Source organism: Ursus americanus, chromosome 9 (assembly GCF_024610735.1).
Source record: "Ursus americanus isolate L20-20 chromosome 9, mUrsAme1.1.p, whole genome shotgun sequence".
NCBI lineage: Eukaryota > Metazoa > Chordata > Mammalia > Carnivora > Ursidae > Ursus > Ursus americanus.
The window spans coordinates 19,354,858-19,377,453 of NC_142135.1; the positions used below are offsets into that span (position 1 = coordinate 19,354,858).

Here is a 22,596-nt window from a genome sequence, read left to right on the forward strand (position 1 = left end):
GAACCACGTGATGTTCATCTCAGTATTGGTGACGTTTGCCTTGATCACTTCATTGAGGTAATATGTTCTGTTGGTTTGCACACTGGCCCCCATCCACGGAGGGCAAGGCAAGACCAAAGAAAGAGGCAAGCCACTCCAGGTTGGTAGGTGGCAGTTTTTAATAAGGAAGGAAACTTTCTTACGAGGTCTGTCTTAGGCAGCAGCAAGACAAAGAAATGTCTGCACCCGTACACCAGAATCTTAAAAGTTTATTATACAGAGGCCTTAACTAGGTTCAGTTACATATACCATCCAGATGGTTTCAACACCTCACTGTCTCAAGGCTATGTCCTTGGAACAGCTCCCGCTATGGGAATGGTGGGCCGAACTTACATTCCAAGGACAAGGGAGGGGTGAGGAGGCTCCAGTCCAGCTGGAGGGTCAAATGATGGCCATGTCTTCTCAGTGACCTCCTCCAACATGCTCCAAGTTTACCATGGTGAAGTGACTATTTTTTCTTTTGTAATTATCAAGTTTTTTTAGGTAGATACTTTGCAATTATGTAATTATCCTGTTTCTCATCAAATTGAGACCTGTTAGTTTTAGTAAATAGTCTTTCAAAAGTCTAAATCTGATCAAGTTACTCCCCTGCTTCAAATAATCCAATGATGTCCCCGTGTACTTTCATGTCTTTTAGGGAACTAACACCTTCCCCATTGCCCAGGTCCTACTTCTGAGAGTCTTTCTCAACTCCTCTCCCTTTCTCACTGACCTCAGTGTCCACAAGGTCCACCCATTATACTTTTTGAATATTTGTTATTTCTCCTTCTGTTTGTCCTGATGCCACAGAATCAGTTCAAGTTCTTACCAAATAGTTCTGCCCTTATCTATTTAAATTTTCTGTCTGCTCTTGCCAGTTTAAGCCTCGATTCCTAAACTATTCTCTGAACTGCTACCTGAAAGATCTTTCTAAAGCCAAACATCTATTCTTGATATTTTCATGTATATATAAGAAAGTCCAGCTAATAAGTTTCAAAAATATAGAACAAAAAATGTGGGGGCACAGGCGGGGGGATGTTATCAAGAAAATCATGTAAGAACATTTCCCAGAAATGAAGAATATGAATTTCCAGACTGAAAGGGCCTAGCACAGGCTTGGATAGAACTCTGTAGAAGCCAAGAGCTCCAGCTCACTGTTGCTATGCAGGAATAGGAGTCCCATGTTGCCACGTGTCCCGATTTTTTAAAAGAAGAAAAGTCACAGCGTTAGTGGGAACTCTACTGATTTTTAAATTATGCCTGAAATTTAAAAAAATACACGTACAACACCCACAAACATGAAACTAGGAGAGGACAGGGGCATCCGTAGATTAGACTGTAGCGTACATGAAAAGCACTTGGGGTTATAGTCTGGGAAAGCAAGACGGACCCAGTGTGAAGAGTCTTGGAAGCCAGCAGAAGGAGTATGAGCTTTTTTTTGAGGGTGAGGGAGATGTTGATGATCTGTGAGCAGGGGGTAATGCTATTAGAGGACTTAATGTTTAGAAAATTTACTGACTGTGGTATGGAGATAGCTGGGCAGTGGGAAGGGGGATGGAAGTTAGGAAAACCTAGGCCTTAGGAGGCCGCAGTAATCAGAAATGAGAGCCCAAACCAAGGTCATGGTTATGAAACATTTTAAGTTTTTGGAAAGCCTGGAAGCCACTGTGCTCTTCGTTAAATTAAAAAAAAAAATGATGAGGGGCGCCTGAAGAAACAAATTTTTTTTCTTTTTTTTTTAGATTTTATTTATTTGTCAGAGAGAGAGAGAGTGCATGAGCAGGGGGAGAGGCAGAGGGAGAGGGAGAGGGAGAGGGAGAGGGAGGGGGAGAAGCAGGCTTCCCGCTGAGCAGGGAGCCCCATGGGCAACTGGATCCCAGGACCCTGAGATCATGACCTGAGCCAAAGGCAGACACTTAAACGACTGAGCCACCCAGGCGTCCCTAAATAAAATCTTTAAAAAGGTAAATAAATAGGGGCGCCTGGGTGGCTCAGTCGTTAAGCGTCTGCCTTTGGCTCAGGGCGTGATCCCCGCGTTATGGGATTGAGCCCCACATCAGGCTCCTCCGCTATGAGCCTGCTTCTTCCTCTCCCACTCCCCCTGCTTGTGTTCCCTCTCTCGCTGGCTGTCTCTATCTCTGTCGAATAAATAAATCTTAAAAAAAAAAAAAAAGAATGAATTAATAAAGCCTATCATTCTATTTTAAGAGAGGAGCCAAGGTCCTGCTCCCTGTCAGAATAACAAAATCGGATAGCATTTATTGGTTATAAGTGATATGAATAAAATTACTTAAAAACAAATAATTTATTAATAACTAATCAATAACAATAACAAATAGCTGCCATTTAAAAACATATCCTTTGCTTTCCAGGCATTTTAGAACGTAGGTGTTATTATCTTTGTTTTACAGATAAGGAAGTTGGACTGAGAGAAATGAGGTAAAATACTCTAGGTCACAAACTAGTGAAAGCAGGATTCAGATTCCAAGCCAGGCGCCTCTGATGTAAATGCCAGCATTCTTCCTACATTACGCTGCTCCCAGTTGATAGTGCACCTGTAATGGTTGATTCTCTTCCAATTCATAAATTTCTCACCAGACAACCGCCTACATAGTCAACATTTTTCTCCATCATAGCCCTTGCATTCAGGTGTATTAAAAGAGGTTAATGAAGAAGGTCATAAGAACCAACCTCTCTATCACCAACTAAAGCACCACCCGTGCCCCTGGGATGCTCTACTCTGTAGTTGCATATAATTTCACCCAGAAGTTGAAAGAAAATGCCTGCTCATTTCCTTTGAATTCAACCCCTCACCCACCCACCCACCCACCTCCTTTTACTTAACCAAGGTCTGATTTCCATCACTAGTGGAACATTCCTCCCAGGCTGCATCAGCTCTCAGGGGCAGCAAGGGTCCCAAACTGAGGCTGCAGGATCCCTGGGAAAGTTCACATTATGCTCTTCCAAGGTGTTAATGCATGTGCGTATACAGATGAGCTTTTCTCTTAAAACGTTGTGTTCATTCGGGGCACTGTACAATTTGGACTGGAAGACACCACAGAGAAAGCTGAGTAACAGTTTACACACCCTGCAGTGGCGACTGTGTGTCTTCCCAGGAGACTGTAGGCCCTTCCCAGCCCCAGAAAGGTTGTTTTCCTCTGGGCAGGGGGCTCGGCCGCTCTCCTGACACCCAGTTCAGACTGGGTACTCAATGAATGGATGGATCTAGTCCAAGCCATTGTCTCTCGGATTTGACGGTCCCCAGACCCAAAGAAGTGAGAGTCCCTGTCCAATTCTACCAGGGCCTCACTCCCAATCCAAAGTGTTTGCAGGAAACCCGGCTGCCGGTTTTTAGAGCCACAACAGAGCCGGCTGGAATCAGACTTTCCTACCTCGTGCTGTGCCCCCGCCCGCCAGGAGCTGCCTCATTTGCAAAATGGGAGGAACGGGGACCACCTTAAAGGGTTGTGGTGAGGGATTTATAAAATGATGCAGGCAGAGTGTTTAGCATAAGACCCGCCCCTGGCGGAGAATGAGACAATTTTGAAGCCGAGGAAATGGGGGCGCCGGCGGGAAACGGGAGGTGGGGCAGCGGAAGGGGAGGGCTAGGGTTCCGCGCGGCGCCCGGCGGGGTGGCAGCGCAGCTCCCACGAGGTTCCGGAGAGGTCGCCCCTCGGCAGCGTGGCTTTCCTCCCGCAGCGCTGGCTGTGCGTGGGGTGACCCGCCGCCGCGGGGCCCACGCAGCGAGGACCTTCGGACCCCCTGTCCCGCGGCACGCTCCGCCCCGGAAACACGCCCCCGGCCGCCTTGGCGCTCTCTTGAAAGTCTCTTCCCCTTTTCTCCTGTCCTCTTCGCAGGGTCAGGGTTGCTCGCGGAGCTCGGTTCTCTCTCATCAGCCCTGCGCCCCCCTCTCCTCCGGGGCGCGGCGGGCCCCCCGGCCGCAGCGATGAAGCGGACCCGCGAGGAGGTGGACGCGACGCTCCAGATCGCCAAGCTGAACGCGGCCGAGCTGCTGCCGGTTGTGCACTGCCTGGGCTTCGGTCCCGGGGCCGGCGCCGCTGCCGGCGACTTCTGCCTGCTGGAGCTGGAGCCCGCGCTGTGCCAGCAGCTGGAGGCCGGGCACAGGTGATTGCCCCGCGGGGAAACGCAGGACGGGGAAACTGGGCCAGAAACGCGCCTGGATTTGAGCAGAGGGCTCGCAGCTGCCCGGGGGCCTCATCTCCAGCGCGCTGCCCTTTTTTCCGAGGAGTCCACGCCACTGCTGGTCCGTCCGCTTAGCTGGACTCAGGTGATACCGAGGACTGGTCCAGCTGAACTGGGGGAGGCCTGTGGCGAAAACAAATCAGGAAATAGAACCTCAGTGAAGTTTTGGAGACTTTAACAGTGATGCCAGGAACTGCACTGAACACTTCGCCATTCTAGCTTAAAACCCAGTGCTTCTATCTAATGTTTATAGAGTTCTCCTTGCCTTCTACTTAGAGTCTACTGAGACAATAGGTCGGACTGTAGGGAATAAGTTGAAAGCCGTTCTACAGAGTTGGTCATTGTGGGAAACCCTCAAAACACAGACTTGCTTGGGGTCATTTAATGGAAATCTGAAGCTGTTTTTAATTTTGGGTCCGCTCCACATTTGCTGCAAAGATGGATTAAAAAACAGGAGAAGTCTAGGGAATCATTCAACTTTGTACACTCCCAGCTTCTGGAAATAGGAGTTAGGGGCTCTGTTCTGCTTCTCTTCTGCACCGCCCTTCCCTCAACACCTGTATCTTATTAGGTAGTTTGTTCTCTTGTAGATTTCTTTAACTTGAACTCTTCAGGCTTTCAGTTTTCATATTTACTCGTCTGACACTGTTATAATTAACTGGCCAGTCTGCAGATGCTAGCCACAAAGGATCTTTTTAAGGAAGTGCAAGGGGAGCCTCATTCATTGGTTTTCATTCCAGCTGAGTTGAGGGGGCGGAGTTTAAGAAAGGACTTCAGGTGTGTGCGGACTCTCTTTTTATCCAGTTACTATTCATCCACCTGGCAATCCAGAAGGATCTAGAAATGCCAGGGGACGGGTAGTTGCTTTGAACAAAATATTGTAGCATGGATAGTGCAATGTGGAAATGTAGAAGAGTGGGTACTTGGGACTGTTAAGTGTTATTAGTACCGGGAAACTAAAAAAAACCAACACTTAATTTCACTTAAACTAAGTCTTAATTTTAAAAAGCATTTACACATTCTATTTCAGGTTTTATTTTTATTATTTCTTTAAAAGAATGAAGAGTGTACAGGAGGGTTAAACGTTTTATAGACGAAACTGCTAGAGCCTATGCCCTTGTTGTCAACACCATTATCTTTGTCTTTAGTCTTTCTTTTTCCTCACGTCTGTCCTTCCCCTCTTCTTTCTTCTTGCTCTTTTGCACCGGTGAGCCTTGGTCAGAGATTATGTACTGCAGTTCGTAAAAACACGTTTTTCCTATTTTTTCATTCAGCATTGCAGTTCTCTTTATAAAGTCACAATTTCTTTGCAACAGAGCTGATGGGCGGGCTAGGAGATTCGTCTTTGATTGTTAGGGGATATTAAGAACAAAACAAGAAGGACCACTCTTATGGGTACCAGGACCAACAGCATGATGATCATCTGGGAGCCTGTTAGAAATTCAGAAACCTGGGTTCCATCCCACACTTGCAGGTTGGGATTCAGTTTTTTAACAAGATTCTCTGTGGTACCTATGCATACATGTGAGAACCATTGCTTTAACGTGGCTTAGGAAATTGACATCTTGACCGAAGCTACTGGATGCTTTGTCTTATGCTCTTCCAAACAGTTTGCATGAAGTTGCCACATGGTGATAGTTGACCTCTTGGCCTCCTTGGATCTTTCTTGCCCATGTCAAATTACTTTTCCTTAGTGAGACCACCTGGTGCCCCTCTGTCTCTCAGTTGGCCCTGCCCTTGCTCTGTGAGCCCCACACGTGTGCGAGGGTGATGAAAACAGAGGCCAGACACAGCCTCAAGACTTAATGTTAAATTCTACAAGCCTAGAGGATTTTGGAACTGTTTATAATGAAGATGTCCATTGATGTCTCAATAAACCATGTATTTTCTCTTCCCATTTTCCTGCAGTCTCGTGATTCGGGGTGATAAACATGAGCAGGCTGTCCTATGCAGTAAAGACAAAACCTATGACTTGAAAATAGCAGACACTTCCAATATGTTGCTTTTCATTCCTGGTTGTAAAACTCCAGACCAGCTGAAGATGGAGGAAACACATTGTAACGTTATTCACACTGAGGTACTGTTCTCTGCCTTCTAATTTATATGAGAATCACAACACATGTGCTAATACTGCCTTTAATTAAAATCTTTAGGTGTGGGGGGCACCTGGGTGGCTCAGTGAAGCATCTGACTCCTGGCTTTTGACTCAGGTCATGATCTCTTTCTCCCCCTCCTCTAAAATAGTAAATCTTAAAAAAAAAAAAAATCTTTAGGTATGAAATATATAATCACAAGAGATCTGAAAAGTTCTCTTAATGAAATTTAAAATTTCTCAGCATTGTTCATTTGGAGTCTTGTGAAGTTGTCTTATTTTCCCTATTTGATTTTTAAGTCCTAGACAAGATGACCATTTTCTGCAACATGGAAAGTTTGTTATTAGGCAACGTATTCTAAAAGTTTTACCTATTTTTAGTGAGTCTTGCCGTTAGCTATGTTTTGAAAGGAGACAGCCTCAAACCACGACTCATGCCTTAAGTAATGTTTATGAGGTGGAGAAATGAAGAAATCTGAGTTTTCGAGGAAGGTGTGTTTCTCACCTTTGAAGTTGGTTTAGCTCATTACTGCCTCTAGCCATGCATAATAAAGTCTTAATTATTATGGAGACGACTGATGACAGATACCAAAAAGAAGTCTCCATCCTGGCTAGATTATTACGCAGGTCATGATCAAAACACAGCCCTTAATTCTCTCAGAATGACTTTAGGCCAACTACTGCCTTCGAATTAGAATTGAAACAAGGGAAAATACTGGGAAATATCAGTGACCCATGATGTTTCTAGCACAGAAGAACTTCCAGTAAATTTTCTATTTTGTTTTTTTTTTTTTTAGGGTTCTGTGTTTTAATTGTAATTAACTAGAAATAGGGGTAGTTCAGTCTCTTGTAAAAGATGTTATTTTTTCATCTTGTATCTGTTTTGTAGGTGTTGCTGCAGGGGTGTAACTATGAGAGTACCTCTGACTCTCCTTTGGGAATTCTGTGCACTGAGACTGGGTGAAGTGTAACAAAGATCTACCAACTAAAGTTTTTTTGTTTTGTTATTCTTGTTTTTATTTGAGAGAGAGAAAGCACGGGCGGGGAAGGGCAGAGGGAGGGGGAGAAGAAGACTCTCCACTGAGCAGGGAGCCTATTGCAGGGCTCGATCCCAGGAGCCTGGGATCATGACCTGAGCTGAAGGCAGATGCTTAACTGACTGAGCCACCCAGGTGCCCCAAAGATCTACCAGCTGAAGTTTTAATCTGGGGTTGCACTTCCGATGCCTGGAAGAGCTAGGTGAGGAATGCTCATGGGCAGAGCAGACTGCTGCTGATAAAATGGTAGTGGATACCAGTCTCTGGAGTAATAGAGAATGGTGGGATCTGTGGCAAATTGAAGAGCACCAGCCCCATGTAGGTGGGCGGCCACAGCTTGGCCTTGTGGGAAAGCAGGCCCAGAGCTGCCAAATCTTCTGACTTCTTGTTTTCAAGTCAACCTTGACATTTAGATCTTGGGACAAAATTTCCTCTAATAGTTCCACGTCGGCAACTAATTTCAACTCTATTCTTACTATCCCTTCCGCACAACACAAAGCACACACCAACATCTGTGCTTTGAATATTGCCTGCCGGCTGTCAGTTTGTGAACTGTGGATGAAATCAGTCTTTTTGGTTTGGTCCTTAAGCTCCTCTTTTTGGAATCCTTGGATTCAACAGCATCACCATCAGTTCTGGGGCTTGTCTTGTCATTCAAGCCTTGTACTAGCTTGAAAGTAGAAGCATCCCCTGACCCTGCATTTTAGAGCTGGAAGGCACCCTGCATATAATCCAGTTCAGCCTTTTTTCCTTATTTATGTGAACCACTTACTGGGCACCTACCAAGTGCTAGACACTGGCAAGTCTCAGAGGTTGGGGGGATAATGGATATTCACCCATCAAGTAGCCGCCGTCAACTGGGTTGCTTTGAGTGATGAGTCCCTCATTCTTTCACAGTAAGGAATTAGCTGCAACTCTAAATTGTAGGAAGTTCTTGCATTGAAGAGGAGTCTCTCTTCCTTAACTAGATTTTGACACCATAAGCAACATAGAACAAGGATACTCCCTCTCTCCTTTAACATCCCTTCATTATTTGAAGACTGTGATCATGACTCTTCTTTATTTTTTGTTTTTCAGCCGAAAAATATTCATTTTCTATTGTTTCCATCAGGTTTGCAGAATGCTCACCATCCTGATGGTTCTTTTTCTGGGCATACCCTAGGCTCCAGAGTTCACTTGAGATACTGAGCTCAATGACTGGCTCTCACTACGTTGGCAGTGTCTTCTTCATTGGGGTTTGAAAAGATCTTTCTGTAGATACCCATCCATTTGCTTGAGATGGCTGAAGGGTGCCTTCTCAATAGAAAGCAGATTACCTGGCTCTCTTTCCTTCTTATTGGGAGCAGAGGAATCGGTTGAGATTTTGTATGAAATTTTATTTTAGAATGGCCCCTAAAAGATTATGTATTTTTATTTTCTAGATCTTTGGTTTTTCTAATAATTATTGGGAATTAAGAAGATGCAGACCTAAATTAAAGAAGCTAAAGAAACTTTTGATGGAAAATACCTACGAAGGACCCGACAGTCAAAAAGAGAAGGATTCAAATCATTCCAAAGTAAGACTTATTTTTGTTTGAAATTTTAAAAATGGAACTGTAATTAGAGGCACTTGATGGTGACATTCTTACTTTTAGCGTTTATATTATGAAAATTTCAAATATACCCCAAAGCGGAAAGACCCCCATATAGTCATCACTCAGTTGAACATTTATCAATATTTTGTCAGTCTCGTTTCTTCTGTCCCCCTGCTGCTTCCCACTTTTTTCTCTTCTTTTTCAGGAGTACTTTAAAGCAAATCCTGGATATCATGGTGTCATTAATAGCTAAAAGCTTCACATGTTCCTAACTATGGAATACATTTTTTAGAAGATAAATTAATTTTTGTTTAATTAAAAATTATAACTAGGGGCTCTTCAGAAAAGACATTATGGAAATGGAAAGTATTCTTATTCTCATGTGAAAATTAACAGATTCCTGGAAGTACGGAAAAATATTTACAAGCCAAGTAAAAAACATTCTCAAGTTTTTAATGTAGTTTGGAATTATAGACCCGCACGGGCATTCTGAAGACCATATTTATGTTCTCTTTTTCTCCATTGACTGATTTTTTTTTCTTTTTCTTGTTCTTTTTCTGGTAACCACTTTACTGAGATACAATTTTGTATATCAGACAGTTCACTCATTTTGAAGCGACTTTAATTCAGTGGTTTTAGGACATCCACAGAGTTGGGTGGTCAGTCAGCACGATGATGTTCAGAACACGTTCATTACCCCAAGGAAAACCTGTACCTTCTGATTTTAACTGTTACCTTCTAATCTTATCTTTCCCTGCTTCCCTCTCCCACTCAGCCCTACGCAACCTCTAATCTACTTTCAATCTCTTGATTTGCCCTCGATTTGCCCCTTCTGGGCATTTCATATGAATAAAATCATATGATATGTGACCTTTTCTGACGGGCTTTTTTTTTTTTTTTAAAGATTTTATTTATTTATTTGACAGAGATAGAGACAGCCAGCGAGAGAGGGAACACAAGCAGGGGAAGTAGGAGAGGAAGAAGCAGGCTCATAGCGGAGGAGCCTGATGTGGGGCTCGATCCCATAACGCCAGGATCACGCCCTGAGCCGAAGGCAGACGCTTAACCGCTATGCCACCCAGGTGCCCCACTGACAGGCTTTTTTGACTTGGTGTGATGTTTTCAAGGTTCATTCATGTCGTAGCATATATCAGTAGTTTATTTCTCTTTATTGCTATAAATACTCCATTTTAGGGATATACCATATTTTATTCATTCATTAGTTGAGAGACATGGGTGGTTTTCCACATTTTGATTATGATGAAGGACACTCCTGTGAACATTCACATACAGGTTTCTAGTGGACCTATGTTTTTATTTCTTTTGGGTGTGTGTATAAGAGTGGAATTGATGGGTCATATGGGAACTCTTAATAACTTTTTGAGGAACTGCCAGACTGTTTCCGAAGTGGCTGCACCATTTTACATTCCCGTTATATGAGGACTCCAACAGCTCCACTCCCTGCCAACACTTGTTATCGCCTGTCTTCTTTATATCAATACCAGTGGATTTGAAGTGGTATCATTGTGGTTTTCATGTGCATTTCCCTGATGACTGATGATGTTGACATCTTTTTACGTGCTTCTTGACTATTTATATGTCATTGAAAATTGTCGAATCTGGGACTCCTCTGTCCAGTTGTTCAGTTATTTGTCATTGTATTACTGAGTTGTGGGAGTGTTCTTTATGTAGTGTAAATACAAGTTCCTTATCAGGTATATCATAGGCTTCTATTTTCTCCCATTTTTGTAGGTTGTGTTTTCACTTTCTTGATTTAAAAAAAAATTGTGATAAATGTACATCACATAAAATTTACCATTTTGACCATTTTTATGTGTATCGTTCTGTGGCATTAAGTACATTCACACTAGTATGCAACCACGACCACCATGCGTCCATTGAAATCTTTCATCTTCCCCAAACCGAAACTATATACCCATTAAACACCAACTCCCCAGTCTCCCCTGCTTCTGTCCTCTGGCAATCACTCTTCTACTGTTCGCCTCTGTGTATTTGACTATTCTAAATATCCCATACAAGTGGAATCATACAATATTTGTCTTTCTGCATTGACGATATTTTGATGAAGTTCAAAAGTTTTTCATTTTGATAAAGTCCAATTTATCTGTTTTCTTCTTTTGTTGCTTGTGTTTTTGGCATCCTATCTACGAAACTCTGGCTAAATCGGACATCACAAAGATTTACCCCTATGTTTTCTTCTTAGATTTCGTGTAGTAATTATTACCTGTTATCAAAAGAAATTGAGTTATAGTATAAATATTGCCTTAACCTGTTCTATGTATCTATTCTCCCAAATTCAGTAGGTCTAAAAAAATATTCTTCAAAGGCCTTAAAATGTGATGTGTTTTTTTTTTTTTTTTTCTTGTTTCAGTATACAACTGAAGATTTGCTTGATCAAATTCAGGCAAGTGAGGAAGAAATAATGGCTCAGTTACAAGTTCTAAATGCCTGTGAGATTGAAGGTAGTATTACTTACCATAATTATTAATGATGGAATTAAGCATCATGTGAGAAGGAAATTTACGGACATCTTCATCCCATTGCATACTCTCTCTTTAATCTTCTTTTGGGCTTAAAGCTGATGATATTTATATTTTTGGGTGTGGGATAGAGACTGTAAGTGATCCTCACATGAAGAGGTCCAACTGTGACCGGTGACTCCAACCACTCCTTACAGGGCTTTTTCTTGAGGCACACTGGATCCTAAGTGTTGGAAATAAAGTTTTAAATTATGGATGCCTGCTGTTAATTGCTATGGTATATGGGTACCATGAATGTTGAAGTTAGAAAACAATGGATTTTAATGCAACCTTCTGCGTTTTTCACTTCTTGCCTGGGGATGGACAAAATTTTGGTATGTGTCGAGGAGTACCTAGTTTATTCCTGGTGTTTTCCCAGATTGACATCACACACTGCCTTTATGTTGCCTTTATTTTTTCAGAATAACAATAGTAACATTCTCCCTTGGAAATGGTGGATTTGTAATTGATCTGTTTCTCCAGGGGTGGTGGTAGTGCCTTCAACGATCAGTTGGCATTTTGTGATCTTTCTCCAGAATAGGGAAGGGTATCTTGATGCCCAGCCTTTATCTTGCCATTGGTTCATATCATACTTCTGAGTCTGTTGACTCTTGAGTGACCTAGGCTTCTTCATGAGCACAAGAACACCTCTGTAAGACCACTAGATAAGAGTTATAACCATGGCAGTGCCCCAGCGTGAAGATCACCGTGGGGGATATCCAACCTACAGCCTTCACCTCATTTGGACAATGTCCTAATGAAATCACTGTACCAGCTACAGGTTTCCACATTTCCATTTAGATTGACAAGATTATTCTGAAGTAATTATTAAAGCACTTGAAAGAAATCAGTGTGAGTCCTAGGTAAGGTACTATTTAAAAACCACTTGGTTTCTCTCAAGACACAATTTGTAATGATTAGGAGAAAAGCATAAAAAGAAGTGTTGCTTATAAAGAAAGCTAAGACTTCTAGTGTCTCTTTTTTTGTACTGGGCAAGAGCACATTGCTTCCTTATCAATCTATTCACCAATTAATTTGCTTACAATGGCCTGTGTAACTATGACTTTGGGAATTTGTAGGTTATTGGAGGATTCTTGAATTTGATTATGAGATGAAACTTCTGAATCACGTAACTCAGCTTGTGGATTCTGAATCTTGGTCTTTTGATAAAGTCCCTCTGAATACATGCCTTCAGGAGCTTGGACCATTGGAACCAGAGTAAGTATTTTAATCACTGTCCCTCCAAACTTCCTTAAAGGAAAGAAAATTATTCCCCAGGGTGGAACTAAACATAGGGCATAGACTATTTATATTTTGATACCTTATAGAAACTTTTAAAATAACATAACCAGGAAGGACTAGGAGTTTGGGTCTCTGGACTGAATAAATGTGCATCACCTCTGTTTTTTTTCCTACCTTAAAAAAAAAAAATCTAAAGAAATACTGATGCGTAAGCTGTCTTATGATGATAAATGTATGCTCACAGAATTCATGAAAAAAATATTTAGCGTGGTCCTGGCACGTAGTAGCTTCCCAGCATATTTTAGTTAGTTCCTACTGTGAAATTTTACGTGGCAACCAAAATCACTTAGTATTTCAAATCTCGGATGTATACCTTACATTTTTAGTTAGCAGTGGGGTTTAAGATATAATGCATAAAAATGTATTGATAACGTCTCAAAGGAGTGTGTTAAATTTTTCAGGGAAATGATTGAGCACTGTCTTAAATGTTATGGAACGAAATACATAGAGGAAGGTAAGATTTGGAACGTATTTTAACTTGTATGTGTTAAAACTGGTATGCCTTTCTGACGCACGTGCCTGTGCAAACCAAGAGCTCCATGGGCTGGTGGGAGGTGAGTCGTGTGTAATGTTTTCCGAGAAATTGCACTGGGGAGTGTTGAGTCGTCAGAAGACAATATGAAACTCCCTTCTTCTCAGGTGAGGTTTATTTCGCATTGAGTGCTGATAAAATATGCAGAGTGACAGCGCAGATGCTACTTCAGAATGCGGTGAAGTTTAACCTTGCTGAGTTTCAAGAAGTGTGGCAGCAGAGCGTTCCTGAGGGAATGGTAACTAGGCTTGATCAGCTTAAGGTAAGGGGAGCGATGGCGGTTGCCACCATAACTCAACGGGGTCACGTTGGTTACTGGGTGACCCGAGCTCTGTATTGCCACTGAATTTGGAGCCACTTTATTTTCCTAGCCACCGTTTCCATCAGGAGCAGACTGTACCGTCAGTCCGCCACTAGTTTTGGAACGTTTCTGTCACCTCAGTGAGATCCCTTGGGTCCATGACAGTGAATCCTGCCGCCCGCGTGGTGTCTTGCACCTTGTTGCGTTTCTGTTTCCACCAGCACTGTTGTAGCCCAAAGCACCCTGTTCGTCTGGCTGTGATGAGCAGTGGTGTCCCTCGGCGGGCCCTCCGCACGTGTGATTTCGCCCACCTCCAGTCCATTCTCTGCGTGCTGCTGGAATGACCTTTGAAAAATGCCTATCAGATTAAATGAATGTCGTGCTTAATGAATTAATGGTTGCCCATAGCATTTAAGATAGAAAATCCAGGAGGGCATCTGGGTGGTTCAGTCAATGAAGCTTCTGCCTTTGGCTCAGGTCATGATCCCCAGGTCCTGCGATCGAGCCCTGCCTTGGGCTCCCTGCTCAGTGGGCAGTCTGCTTCTCCTTCTCCCTCTGCCCCTACCACCTGCTTGTGTGAGCTCGTGCTCTCTCTTTCTCTCTCTCTCAAATAAATAAATAAAATCTTTAAAAAAGAAAAGAAAATCCAGGATTCGTATCTCGACCTGCAGAACCCTTCATCATCTCCCCTGTAGCTCCATCTCTTCCTCCTCCTCTCCTGCTCACTGCGTACCAGCCTTCTTTCAGGTTTTCAAGATCATCAAGCTCTCTCCTACCTTAGGACCTTCACACAAGGCTTTTTGTTCTAGAATGATCTTCTTTGTAATTTCGCCTTGCCACTTCCTGTTCAACTTTGAATCACTTCCTTAAGGAGGCTTTTCTTTTCTCTAAAAAATACCTCCTGTTTTACTTTGCCGGAGCACCCTGTATTTTTCCTTCATGGCACTCACCACTTAGCTCTGGAGAAATGTTTAATTATGTGGTTTCCCACTCTCCACTGTGACAGAATTTTGTTCACTCTTGCTTGCCAATGTACAGCATTCTGCCTGGTGTGTGGGTATGCTCAGTCAGTATTTGTTACGTTGTGAAAGGATTTGCTCAATATTTAGAGTTCCTTTTATGTCTAGGCACCATGCTAGATGCTGAGGAGAAAACATCACACCACATGCTGTCAGGGTCCTCAGCCTGGGCTGTGGTGATGGGGGGTGCACATGACATGTATAAATCCTTTCTTATAACGTAGAGTGATCTGTGTCATGGAAAGGGCATGTGCAAGATGTTATGGGAGCAAAGAAAAAGGACTTATTAATCTGGTCGATCGGTGATGATTTTCTAAAGGCGTGGCTGTTTGAGCTGCCGAGTTTGAAAGGATGAACTATGAACTCTCTAGACGGAAGGATAGAGGTGAGAATTCAGGAGAGCGTTTCCCAAGGCGTGGAGGGATATAAATTGGGGCAGTGTTAGTAAGGATGCATGACTAGAGTAAAAGGTGCTTCGTGAGTCAGTGAGGGACACTGTGGTCTGTGCTAAGGAATTTCATTCCTATTTAGAAAGCTTTAGGGTCCTTTTAGTGACGTTGGAAGAGCTACCTGACGAATTTTGCCTTACGGAAAGAACACTATGACATTGAGCATGGTTGGATGGAAGGTTGGCTAGATGATGAAAAAAGGAGAAATCTCCAGGCTCTCTACAGTTACGTACTCCTAAGAAAGTACTAGCCAAAGAATTAGGTGATAGAGAATGGATAAGGGAAATGTTGAGGCCTCACAGTCCATAGGATTAAGTGACCACCTAGGTATGGGATTTGAATAATGGAATCGAGGATAATGCCCAGGTTTCGTGATTTCCTAGGATAATAGGACTAGAGCAGTTCTGGGTGACAAACACAATGGGTTCATAGATAGGTTTGGATATAGAGTTCTTGTGCTCGGAAGAGTAATTTGAGTTGAAGATGCATGTATTACTGTCACTAGCAAGTAAGTAGTGTTTGTAGTCCTAGGTTTAGTCAAGGTGAATCGAGCCACTCAGGACAGTGACAGTGAGACAAATCGAGGGATCAGGATTGGAACCCACGGAACTGCAACATTGAGTTAGGAGGAAAATAATGACAGGGTGACGTCAGCAATGGAGATTCAAAGAGGGAGGAAACAACATTAAGAAAGAAAACAGGGTTAGCAAATCCGAGGAAAGGTCCGCCTAGATTTGGCGATCACAGGTCATTGGTGACTTCGAACTAGAGCTGTCCTGATAAATTGAACAGCGGAAGCCAGAGTGTAGAAGGGAGAAGGAGAATCCACTGTTTAATGGAGCTCTTCTTATGAAAAAGGCTATTGAGGGTCTCTGGGTAGTTTGTAAGTTTCACGTAGCTGACATGTTAAGCGGCTTGGGCTCAGCCAAACCTAAAGGTAAAATAATGAGTTGTATTTAGACACTAGACCATTATTTTAACTGCCCTTTTTCATTTCATTTTTTTAATAGGGTTTAGCCTTGGTGGATAGACACTCGAGACCAGAAATTATATTTTTGCTAAAAGTAGATGATTTGCCTGAGGATAATCAAGAACGTTTTAACAGTCTATTCTCTCTAAGGGAAAAGTGGACAGAAGAAGACATTGCTCCGTATATTCAGTAAGTAATTTACTAAAGTGGATTTTGAGGGTTCTTTTTAGAAAGAGTAGCATAGCGGTTTTAAATTTATTTTTAGGATTTTTTTTTTTTTTCTTGAGTATTCCCTGAGGACATGTCTTCCTTTGAAACTTTTTCAAGTGGTGGTTATCTTCTCTGTCATTCTTCACAACTTCTGATCCTGGAGGTGGGGAATGTGTTCTCTTTCTTCCTCATGCTGCCTCTAAAACCACTTCTCTGTCCTCCTCCCTGCAAAACTGCAGCTCTTCGAGGCCCAGTCAGCCAGCATACCCCACTATGGCTCTAAAGCAAGCCCTCTCTCTGACCGTCACCTCCTCTCTTTCCTACTGCCTTGCTTTAACGTTTTGGCAGATGCCAGATTGCAGAAGAATGACCTAGCTCGTTAGCCACTGTTTACAGGACCTCAGATGTACCAATGCTGCCACCTTTTCACTGTGTCTTAGCGCTCATGTCCTTTCCTCCCTTTACCCAGGTTGGATTTCCTGCTCAGGGTCTCCAGCTTTTACTGTGCATGCATTGCTCCTATGGTCCTTTCTCCCCCTTGTCACACCTCACTGGCAAAAAAAAAAAAAAAAAAAAAAATCACAAAGATAAAAACCCAACTTTTCTGTTTACTCTATGCCTACACGTGGGCAGGAGCCATTTCCTGAAGAGAAGGCACAATGGAACTTTCCAGTCTACTTCAGAGCTTGAGTGGTACTTTGCACGGTCTTTGGCAAAGCACCGTTTCCTTATGAAACTTTCTACCCTTGGAGCTCACTTTTCATGTTTTTGCTTTTCATGTCATCAATACCTCCTTTTTTCTCGTTTCTTGAGAAAATGGAAACAGATGAGAAGAGACAAGGACAACTTCTTTCCTACCGTTAAATCTTCCAGCCTCCTCGTATCACGTCCGCACACACTCCCTTTGCAGTCCTTCCTCTATAATGCAGGAAGCATCCCTGCTCCTAAGGCCAATCTTTCTGCACTAGTTCCATCCCTCTGGCCTTATTAAAGACCCACATCCTGTAGTTATCCCTCTCTCCCTTGTGTCATTGATGTCTCCCTACCTGCTGGATTATTCCCAGCAATATATGGTATTCGGTAGTATTGCTCATTTCAGAAAACAACAACCTACGGGACCCCATAAGACCCCATAGGACCCCATACCCTCTGCTCTCCTTCACAAGAAATTCCTTTTAAAAGTTTGTGTACTCATTTACTCTTCTTTGTCTCCCATTGTTTCCTTAACCTGTTGGCGTCCATCTTGCTACATTCTGTGGTCAACTGTCTGTCCTTGTTTACTTGGCCTCTTAGAACTGTTGGACACTGTGGACCACATCCTACTTGAAACACACCGTTTTTGTCCCTTCTCTCCCAGGGTAGCTCCTTTTCTGTCTCTTGCTCATGTCTCCCTGTTCTTTCCAATCTTTAAATGTTGGTGTGCTCTAGGACTATTCTTGACCATCTGCTTTTCCATTTATATATTTTCCCTTGGTTCCCTAGGCCTGGATTTAAACTTAATAACTTCCTAATTTTATCTTCATATTCGCTCATTTCCCTGAGTTTCAATTTCTCTTATCTAGCTGCCTAATGAACATTTCCACTTGGATATCTAAGACGAATTTCAAACCTGACATGCTCACGACTGAACTGTGGTTCTGCCTTGTCCTAACCCATCTTCCTCCTCTCAGTAACATCACCACCATCAGTCCAGTTACTCAACCAAAAAGTCTGGGATTCGTACTTGTCTCTTTTTTCTCTCACTCCCTGGTTCAAACTATGAGCAAATCCTAATGGATCATCTAGTACCTGCCTCTGAATTGGTCTCCCTACTTATAATTTTTCCTCCTCTCCTATTCCACTTTTCAAACTTCTTATTTTGGAAAATTTTAAACATTCAAAAGTGACAATATAACATAATGAACCTGCCATGTACTCACCACTTAACTTCCATAATGATCAACTCATTGCCTCCATTATTTAAAACTTAGATCACATTCTGCTTTTCCATTAATTAAAACCCTCCTAGTCACTTCCCTGTATACTTAGAATTAAATCACAGCTCATCTCCACGTTCTTGAAGGCCATGTATGACCTTGGCCTTGCTCCCTTCTCCGGCTCATGTCCTTTCATTCTTCCTTCACCTCATATGTTCCATTCATAGTCTTTCTCCTCTTTGGGGGTACAGAAGACGAAGCTAAAGTTCAGGGAGGGTGGTTCACATAAATAAGCACACACACGTAGCCTAGGATCCAGGGTCTCTGTGTCTAGAACTTTCTATAACACCTGGCTTGTATTTCTAATTTGGAGGCTGTGTGATATAATGGAAAAAAAAAATTGAACTTAGATTTTTTTGTCCATGCAGACCTGACAGCAGAGTTTGGTTCCATCCTTGACTACCTGAGCCCCATATCTACTGTGGCATTAAATAATACATTACTTTTACTCTTTCTGTGGTTAAATGAGGTAATACATGTAAGGTACCTAGTTTAATTAAGGCTTAGTAACCACTCCCTACCCTGTCTTTCCCACAAACACATCCTTATGCTTTGTGGAAAGATGGATTTAGGCAAGAGAGATCTAAATAACTAGCACTGTGAATATTATGTTCTCTAACAAATTCATGCTATTTTTTTTTTATTGTTCCCACAGAGATTTATGTGGAGAGAAGCAAACCGTAGGTGCATTACTCACTAAATATTCTCGCTCTTCAATACAAAATGGTGTTAAAGTTTACAATTCAAGAAGACCCATTTCTTAAAAGAACAACAGTCTGTTCTTTGGGACTAAAGTTGCTTCATAAAGTTGATGGTTATAAGAAAAAGATTCTTGCATATATTTGTATTCCAGATTTTAAAAAACAGCCTGCTTTGAAGCATTTTTCTCCTAACCCTAAGCATTTTGAAACTACTACTCTTTTTCCCTTAAATGTAATAGGATATTTCTGTATCTTTCAAGCTATTTTTTCACTATGCATACAGTGTAAACAAGGACAAAAGAAAGTATCATTTCCTATATTTAATATCTTGAGTCTATATGTTTTATTTATAGAAGTGTTGCCTTTTTTATATTTAAAATTGCATTCCTTTAATTAAGATTTGACATTCTAATCATTAACAAATTTAAAGGCTTTTTCAGAGAACTAAATAGTAATAGTTTCCTAGAAGAGAAAGTATTTATTCACTTAAATGTCATTTCTCAAGCGATTTCCCCTCTATTTTCAACATTCTACCAAAACGAGGAGTCACTAGATCCTCTCTGTTATATAAATTAGTCGTTTGCATTGATGAAATTGTCTTGATAATAGCTTCTGTGTTGCCATCTGATGTCCCAGTGCACTTTGGGATGAAATGGATTTGATCCTCCATCTTACGTGAAGAATACTAATAGAGCAATTTATAATCCCGTAAGGGAGAAAACTGACATGGGTAATACTGGAAAACTACAAGTAATGTCTAATGGGTTTTGGAATGCTTGATAAAGTTCCTTTATAGCTTTATTTTCCTGATTTGTATTCATTTAGACCAAAGTTCAAATTAATTTTAACTTAGCCAATAAACTTGTCACCAGGACAGTTTGAGGGGTTAGGCCAAAGATAAATCTGATCCAAGGTTTAAAAAAGTGTTAATAGGTAATCTACAATTACCTAACCAATATTTAACTGTTATTGAAATTTACAACTGTTTTATTCTTATACATGAACTGCAAATGTCAATGGCTTCAAAATAATTGTCTTTTTAATAAATGTTTTGTATGTATGTGAAATTATTTTTTAAAAAACCAAAAAACTGAGGCAGCAGTACCTAGTGAGGACTCTGAAGTTTGAGTTAGACCCTCTGGGGTCTAATTACATGTTTCACGGCTTCAATCATTGGTGCCCAGTGAGTTCATGCTGTCCGTTCACACAGCAAACCAGCGGAACCCCCCTTCTCCTGGTTTCACGTATCCCTGGTTACTAAGACCGCCACTAACTCCCCGCCCCGCTCTTCGCAAACCTCTATGTATTTCCTAAATTTTAACAGCTGTCTGTCTCCCAGTACACGCGAATGGAAAAGCAACGGCAAAACCCCCAATGTTATCGTGCAAGCCCCACCCACTGGCAAAACTTCCGGCTCCCGCCCTCGCCGCCGTCCCACTTCCGCCGACGTCGGAGGTCAGAGGTGACAGGAAAGATGTCGGCTGTCTGTGGCTTTGGGCGGTTGAGGAGAGGAGCATCTTCGTGACAAGCTCGCCGGAGACGGCTAAAAGGAGCCGAATCGCGGGAACAAGTTTGAGGCCCTGGCGGGGTGTGGGCGCCGAGGGAGCCCTGGCCGCGGGGCATGACTGTTGGGAGCGTGGGGGAGCGGATAGTGGGAGGTGCCGGAGGCTGGTAATACCCCGCAGCCCCCCGGGAAACCGGGAAGCCAAGCTCGGTGGGAGCGCTTCATGCCGCCAACTGGTTTAGAGCCCGCCAGAATGAACAGGAAGAAAGGAGACAAGGGCTTTGAAAGCCCAAGGCCATATAAATTATAAGTATTTTTTCGTATTCCTTTCCTTTTCTAGCTTTTGGTTTTATTAATTGTATTTTGTGATTGCTTGAAGCTGCCTTGGTGAGCCTGGGAAATCTAGTGGGAAACTAGAGCCCACTCACTGTGATGGAAATGCCGTTTGTAGGACAGTATGTATGGTTTTGAATGGCAGTATTATTCGACAGATGTAATGTCCCTTGCGGGTGAATAAGTGTTTTTCTTAAAGTACCTAGCCGTATTTTTATACAAAGAAATCTGTTTTCGTGGCTGTTACTTAATTTAAAACATGCAATTACCTTAATTAAGAGGACTGTAAAATAAAAGATAAAGTATGATTGTTAGCTGCCTAGAACTACTTCTTTATACTTTGATAGAATTATGTTTTTATTTAATAATAGCAGTATTTCCTTTTTCTTTTTTAATATACAACCCATCAGGTCGTCTGCATCAACAACATAAACTTCCAGAGAAAATCTGTTGTGGTAAGTGTATTCTCAACAATATAAGCAGTAACAAGTTCAAACACCCTTTACAGTATTTAGAAACTTTCCCTTCCAGATGACTACGTTTCAAGAATAGGTAAGATGTAGAATTCAGATCTGTGTGACTCCAAGGTGCATAGCCTTGCTGGTGTACTGACTGCCTCAAGTCTCCCTTCTTTCTCTCTCAGTCTCTCTCTGTCTCTCTTTTTTTTTGTTTGTTTGTTTGGTTGGTTTCTGGATTAACATTTTAGTCTCTTTAATCTGTTGTGGAATATGAAAGTCTGTATTACCAAACATTTTAGAATTGAGCACGAAACAAGAATAAGCCTACGGTGAAATTTCTTCTGTGAAAAAAATTAAAGTTAGTGCTCTCACTGACTTAACTTGGCTGCTAAGAGGCCAATTTTGTTTTCCAATTCTTGGCTGACCTGGTTTAGGAGCATTGCTTTGTAAAGGTTTAGGTAGGGTGTTTGAAATCTAATAAACACCACTCCTTCCCTTTGATATGTATAGATTGCATATGTAATTCATTCTGGGACAGTCCTTGGCTGCGAGTACTTAATTTGGGGGGAACTGTATTAAAGAGACAAAATCTTAGCTGTCTTTATTTTTGTTTTGTTTTTTTTGTTGTTGTTTTTTGCGGAGTGGCAGGGGTGCTGATGGCATGAACTTCCCTCTGGAACTGTTACCCCTGTGTGCACATGTTGACTCAAGATGAGCTGTATAAAAAACAAATAAAATAAAAAAGTAAATAAATAAAATAAATAAAATTTAAAATGTAAACCTATTATAGGAACCTTAGAATCCTTGAACAAGGTTCACTAAGTCCCATCTCCTTATTAAGGAATTTCTCTATCAACATTCCCTGCATATGATTATGGCTGACCCTTGAACAATGTAGGCTAGGGGTCCCGACTCCCTGCACAGTCAAAAATATGGGTATAACTTTTGATTTCCCAAAAACTTAACTGCTAATATCCTACACTTGACCAGAAGTGTTACCAGTAACGTGAACAATCAATTAATGCGTATTTTGCATGTTTATTGTATGCTGTATTCTTGTAATACAGTAAGGTAGGGAAAGAATGTGTTACTAAGAAAATCATAAGGAAGAGAAAATACATTTATAGTACTGCCCTGTATTAGGAAAAAATCCACATATAAGTGGGCCCGTGCATTTCAAACCTATGTTGTTCAAGGGTCAACTGTATTTACCTTGTACTTCATGGAAGGATATTTTAGATGTGTTATGTTGTATTAATTGGGTAGGGAAGATATGAGAATTAGGGAGTTTAGTTAAGAAGCTATTGTAATAATCTTGGGGGAGAAATGATGAAGCCCTGAATGAAGATAACATTAATGAAAGTGATATAGAAATAG

The 22,596-nt window shown here is 41.8% G+C and overlaps 2 protein-coding genes across 5 annotated transcripts in view; both read left to right on the forward strand.

The window, feature by feature from the left end:
* Window positions 1–3,641: 3,641 nt before the first annotated feature.
* On the forward strand, window positions 3,642–19,050 carry DSCC1 (DNA replication and sister chromatid cohesion 1). The gene is made up of 9 exons (XM_045805741.2): window positions 3,642–4,143; window positions 6,130–6,298; window positions 8,772–8,906; window positions 11,317–11,407; window positions 12,544–12,682; window positions 13,168–13,220; window positions 13,406–13,560; window positions 16,078–16,226; window positions 18,879–19,050. Exons 1-9 carry the CDS (start codon window positions 3,965–3,967, stop codon window positions 18,985–18,987), a joined length of 1,179 nt encoding a protein of 392 aa, XP_045661697.1. The 5' UTR covers window positions 3,642–3,964; the 3' UTR covers window positions 18,988–19,050.
* A 152-nt stretch (window positions 19,051–19,202) lies between these two features.
* Window positions 19,203–22,596, forward strand: part of TAF2 (TATA-box binding protein associated factor 2) — an 88,371-nt gene continuing 84,977 nt past the window's right edge. For all 4 annotated transcript variants that reach the window (XM_045805737.2, XM_045805738.2, XM_045805739.2 and 1 more), the window contains exons 1-2: window positions 19,203–20,734; window positions 21,162–21,216. In XM_045805737.2, coding sequence (XP_045661693.1) covers window positions 20,652–20,734; window positions 21,162–21,216 — 138 coding nt within the window. In that variant the 5' untranslated portion in view covers window positions 19,203–20,651. The remainder of the gene's footprint in view (window positions 20,735–21,161; window positions 21,217–22,596) is intronic.

What these genes read in the sequence shown, in the direction of transcription:
- DSCC1 (XM_045805741.2), top strand. Translation starts at nt 3,965, where the DNA reads ATGAAGCGGACCCGCGAGGAGGTGGACGCGACGCTCCAGATCGCCAAG. An exon ending in AGGATTCAAATCATTCCAAA is followed by an intron (nt 8,907 to 11,316) that starts GTAAGACTTATT and finishes TTCTTGTTTCAG; the next exon opens with TATACAACTGAAGATTTGCT. An exon ending in AACGAAATACATAGAGGAAG is followed by an intron (nt 13,221 to 13,405) that starts GTAAGATTTGGA and finishes CCTTCTTCTCAG; the next exon opens with GTGAGGTTTATTTCGCATTG.